This window comes from Emiliania huxleyi (genome assembly GCF_000372725.1).
Source record: "Emiliania huxleyi CCMP1516 chromosome Unknown EMIHUscaffold_183, whole genome shotgun sequence".
Lineage (NCBI taxonomy): Eukaryota > Haptophyta > Isochrysidales > Noelaerhabdaceae > Emiliania > Emiliania huxleyi.
Genome location: NW_005200754.1, coordinates 53013 through 58587, shown reverse-complemented (window position 1 = coordinate 58587; position 5575 = coordinate 53013). Strand labels below are relative to the sequence as shown.

At 62.1% G+C, this 5575-nt stretch overlaps 1 protein-coding gene across 1 annotated transcript in view; it reads left to right on the top strand.

The window, feature by feature from the left end:
• Positions 1 to 2789: 2789 nt before the first annotated feature.
• The window catches only part of EMIHUDRAFT_468332 (hypothetical protein), a gene marked incomplete at its 5' end in the record, with an annotated part of 6242 nt that continues 3456 nt past the window's right edge, over positions 2790 to 5575 (top strand). The window contains 4 exons of the mRNA XM_005782983.1: positions 2790 to 3405; positions 3737 to 3915; positions 4437 to 4538; positions 4988 to 5512. Coding sequence (XP_005783040.1) covers positions 2790 to 3405; positions 3737 to 3915; positions 4437 to 4538; positions 4988 to 5512 — 1422 coding nt within the window. The remainder of the gene's footprint in view (positions 3406 to 3736; positions 3916 to 4436; positions 4539 to 4987; positions 5513 to 5575) is intronic.

The window sequence follows — 5575 nt, the reverse complement described above, 5'->3', positions numbered from 1 at the left end:
CAGATGATAATAGGTGGGCAACGTTAGGGTTATGCATAGATGTGAAAAGTGAAAAATTCCAACTCAACAAATTTTCGAATTAGTCTACGTATACATTTGTGGAGTTGTTCAGGGAGAATGCCCAGATTGCTTTGGAAAAGTGTTATTGATCATACGTGAGGTAAAGGAACTTGAAGGTGGTAAGGGGGCGGGGGATATGTAGGAGTTTTAAGAATGTGTTATCTATGTCAGGATATGGCCATAGGAAGATGCGCTGGTCTTGTCGCGGCGGCGCGGCGTGGGTGCCCTATAGGGCGTGCCGCACGGAGAAGGGGGGGGGGGGGAAGGGGGGGCCCCCCCAGCGCGGGGGCGGGGGCGGCGCGCGACGCGACATGTCGCGGTGGGCGGCGCACCGGTAGACGTGGATCTTACGACCACCATTTCTGGGAATCGTGAATTGGGCGGGCTCTGTACTGCACGCCTTCATCTCAGTCATTGAAAAGAAAATCTTGCTCCGCCATGAGAGGTTGAGGTGCGAGGTTCTTGTTGAAAAGAAAATCCAGGCCCCGCGCATGGGAGGTTCTTGTTTCCGAGGTTGTGTTGTTTGGGGTACTTGTTGCAGATGCGTGAATGGTTCACAGACCTGTTATTGAGAAGAAAATACCTCCCGGCCCTGGATGTGAGGCTGATGACTGCACGCACGAGTGCTCCAAGTCCGATCGGCTTTGCGCTGGTCTATGAGAGGTTGAGGTGCGAGCCCTGGAGGCCCTGGGGATGGGGGGAGACTACCCGCGGGCCTAGAAGGCCCGCGCGCAGGGGGGTGGGACATTGAGATTGAAGGCGGAGGTGGAGGCGGCAGGTGCTTGGCGGGTGCGGCTGGGAGCGGCAGAGGGTTCAGGATCCGGGCAAGCGCGGATCTTAGAAGAGGGGTGGCTTTGGTTGGTCACGATCGGGACGGATGACACGTCTGATGCAGACATGCGGTCACCCTCGATTCCTGTTTGTTGAATGTTGATCCCCTCTTCAATGCCAGTGCAGGAGTGATAACCCATCGAGGTGGGAGCCGCCTGCGGCATACTGAATCCTCCACCAGTGGCGCAAGCCCGCTCGTCCCGACGCTCGAGCAACTCGTCCACCTTCCCACAAAAACACATCCACGGACCCAAGACGCTCGTTCACAGCTAGGTTCTTCTCACACACTCTCTAACAACCCTAACTGTTTGTCGGGTCTCGGGTGTGCCTGCGTCCCCCGAGACCTAGCGCGGGTGGGTTGGAGGGGGCTCGCTGCGAGGAAGGGCTGTGTAAGAAGCCGAGACTTCTTGATGCACACAAGATCTTCGCACACTCGGCGTGCGTTCACTTTTCTCTCTCTTCTTTTCTCTCTTCTTGCGTTCACATGTGAATGACTTGGGCCGGTTTGTGTTGTTTGGGGTACTTGTTGCAGATGTGTGATGGTGCGTGCGCGTCGCCCTCGTGAAATGCGACTGTGCGTCTCTTGTGGATGTGGTGGTCGGGGGCAGGAAGGAGAAGAACCGGGGGGAGGGACGTACGGCCCGGGGCGGACTGTAGTCCACGCTCGCCAGCAGCTCAGGTTGATCTCGCCCAGGTCACCGCCTCATAACCGGCGCTGGTATCTTGTGCCCGTTGACCGATCTGAGCGGAGAGATATTTTTAGCAATACTTTGTCTGAGCGGAGAGATTTTGCAATACCAAACAACTCAACACACCTCTTTTTTTTTGTGTTTTGTGTCCGATCTGTCCGATGCAGGGCCGCGGCCTCTCCAGCGCTCAGAGCGCTCTCATACCGCGCGGGTACTCTGGGGCCAGGTGTTGCCGCGAGATGCTGCGGCGTGCGGGGAGCGCACCGCCAAACGCGCGCTCGAACGAGACACCTTCGGCGAAGGTCGGCGGCCGATAGGGGAAGAACTTTACAAGAAAACCCCCTCGCACGACACTGGGCACGGGACTGGCGCGCACTGGCACTAACACAGGTACACCTAGGGGAAGAAACTTTCGACCGCCTCGACTTTGCGGCATGGGTCGGACGTTATTTTTTCTCGTTCCGATTTTTATTCTCGAGCCGCGCACGCCTCGTCTGCTGAGTGAGAGAGACTCTCTTCTCTGTCTGCTGTGATCGTCCGCATAATTAATTGCGCATGAGCATGTGAGGGCATGACTCGCGCCAAAACGCCCCACCTACCTACTGTACCTATCCCCAGGCCGCGCAGCGAAGCGAAAAAAGACGTCTGTTGTAGGGCGGTCAAAACCGGACCTACGTTCGTCCCTATTGCCTAGGGTGCGACAGACCCCCTATCTGGCGTGAGTCTGTCAGTAAGCGCGGGTTAGCCGTGGGTTCCACCGGGTTAAGCCACACTAACCCAGCACGGGTCAGCACGGGTTAGAACGGGTTACCATAACCCGACGCTAACCCGCGCTTACCGATACGCGATAGACTCACTCCATACACGCTCAACTTACCGATAACGGCGTTGCCGCGGAGAGCACCAAGGGGCAAGGTGCAGCCAAGCCGTCCGAGGGAGAGACTAACCCGGGTTAGCGCCGGGTTAGTCTCGGGTTACCATAACCCATGCTGACGTATGCCCCCCAGCCGCATGGGTTAGTGCCGGGTTAGTGCCGGGTTAGTGCCGGGTTAGTGCCGGGTTAGTGCCGGGTTATGGTAACCCATTCTGACCCGTGCTAACCCGTGCCGGGTTAGTGAGCACTAACCCGCGCTAACCCGCGCTTAGCGAAAGACTCACTCTGGCTAGGAGCCGGACCCCTGTGCTGCGGCCGGTCTTTCCACCATCCCCATGCTCTGCGTCGTCCTCCTCCCTCCCGAGGAGTGGCCCGGCCGAGCCTCGGCGCCCACCTCGGTCGAACTGCGCTTTGTGCGCAGCGCCTCGGAGCTCGACGCCGCCGACGCGGCGGCCGCCGAGGGCATCGTGGCCGTGCCGGGCTGCGACATTGGGGCGCTGCGTGGGCTGCTCGCCGCGCTGCCGCGGTGCGCCTGGCTGCACTCCTTCTCGGCGGGTGTCGACGGCATCGCGCCGGTCCTGCGTGAGACGCCCGACACGCTGCGCGCCTCCAATGCGCGCGGCGCCTTCACGTCCTCGCTCGCAGAGTACGCGCTCGCGGCGGCGCTGCACTTCAACAAGCAGGTCCCGCGCTGCATGGCTAACCGCGCGGCCGGGCGGTGGGAGAGGTTCACGATGAATGTGCTCCGCGGCAAGACGCTGGGCCTGCTTGGCTACGGCTCGATCGCGAGGGCGACGGCGAAGCTAGCGGCGGCGTTTGGGATGCGCATCATCGCGCTGCGACGAAACGTCGGCGGCGAGGCGGGCGAGGTGGTGCCCGAGGCTACGTACGGCTACGACGACCGCGCCGCGTTTTTCGGCGCCCCGCCGGCTCGAGAGGTTGCGCCCCAGAGTGGCGCAGAGACGCCGTCTTCACGGCAGCGCGTGTGTGAACAGGCGCCGCCGACTTCATCGTCTGCTCGCTGCCCGCGACGGGCGAGACGCGCCACTTTGTGGGCGCGGCCTCCTAGAGACGGGGGGGCGCACCTCGCACCACTGGGGAGATATGGGGAGATGCGGGGAGATATGGGGAGACGGCGCACCTCGCACCTCGCGCAGATCAGACCACATCGCACGCCTCGCGTGCGGCTTCGACGGTTGTGCTGCGCCGCACGCACGCGCAGTCTACAGTCGGGGCGTGCAGCGAGGGCTGCGTCGGAGAGGGTCGGCGGCGCGTCGGGTAGGCGCGGCCGCCTTCGAGGCGATGAAGGAGTCGGCCGTCTTCATCTCGCTCGGCCGCGGCGACGTCGTCGACGAGGCGGCTCTCGTCGCGGCGCTGTCGCGCGGCCGCATCTGCGGCGCCGCGCTCGACGTCTTTGAGCAGGCAAACCCGCTCACCCACCACGCGCACTGGGCCTTGCACGTTCAGTGCCGGGCCAGCTCCTGTCTCTAAGACGGAGAGTCGCGCGGGCTCCATTCGTCCGTCCGTCCGTCTGTGCTGCGCATGGCGTGGCGCGGGCGACGAGGCACACGCACGCGCGGACACACAAACACGGGGCGTCGTGTGGAGAACGCACCGCCACCACCGGGCATGCGCGCAGCAGTCAGAGGGGCAGCGGTGGCGACCCTCCCTCACAGCCGGAGCTGGGGATGCACGGAGTTGTGGACGGGCAGAGCTGCAAGTAGGAGCCGCTCCCGGCCGAGTCGCCGCTGTGGCGCTGCGAGCGGCTGCTGCTCACGGCGTGCAACCCTAGATGCTCGTTGAGATCCAGACCCAAGATTCAGACCAGCACTCGAGACGACACGTATTCGGCCTCAGCCCGTGGTCCGTGCATTCAGAGAGAGAGAGAGATTTTTAGCAATACCAAACAAATCTAACACTCACACTCACACGTTGTATTCACGCGATGCTCCGAATACACGGCCCGGCACCCATCACGTTAGGCGCACAACGCCGACCTGACCAGCGACTACTTCGAGGCGGGTTGGGCAACCTTCGTCGCTAACGCGGAGGCGGCCGCGGCGGGCAGGCCGCTCCTCACACCGGTGGACAAGTCGGCGGGGTACTGACAGGCCCGTGCTGGTACTTTGAAAACGGGTCTGGTAGTTTGAAAACGGGTCTGCGGGCGGAGGGGCCCGGAGCGACGCCGATAGGACAAGAGCTGATGCGTCAGTGTTATTTTTGTTTGTGCTCTCTTTAAATGGCTTTTGGGGGCGCCCTTGTGCCTCTTGACCCAACATATAGAGGCCCAGACCACCCTTCTGACTCCGACTCGATCATGTGCTCTAATTTTACCTCTCTCGTTTCCAGCACTCGCTCTCGCAGGGAGCACTTGGAGCACTTGGGGTGCGCTTTTTCTTGAGCATTTTCTTCCTGCACCATTTGGCTGCGGCCGTCGGCAGAGCCCTGCGCCGAGCTCTGCAACCTCGCCATGACGACTACACTGCACAGAACAACCTGGCCGCCGCCGCCGCTGCCGCTGCCCCCTCCGCAGCACCCGCCGCTGCCGCCAACGTTCGAGCCGTCCGACTCGGGGACCGCGCTCTCCGTCTCTGTCATCTGCGCGCTTCTGCTGGCCGGACTGCTGTTGCGGCACTACATGGAGCAGCGGGAGTGGACAAGAGTCACAGAGACGGGTGCGTGCATGTTCCTTGGCGCCGCCTTCAACGTCGCCTTCTGGACCTTCTCGCGCCTCAAGAGCGGCGGCTCGGAGAACTGGCGCTTCTCCATCTCCATGTCGGAGAACATGCACGACGTCATCTACTTCGGCCTGCTGCCACCGATCATCTTCGAGGCTGGCTTCGTGATGCGCAAGCGCTCCTTCTTCGCCAACTTTGGCACCATCCTCCTCTACGCGGTGGTGGGCACCCTCATCTCCATCCTCTGCACCGGCGGACTCACCTACGCGCTCTCGCTGCATGGCTTCGTCACGCAGGACTTCTCCTTCTCGGAGGCGCTGCTGTTTGGCGCGCTCATCTCATCGACCGACCCCGTCGCCACCCTCTCCATACTCAAGAGCGTCAAGGCGCCACCTAGCTAGCTAGCGACCTGCCTGCGTTGGAGCTCACCGGCCAGGGGGCTC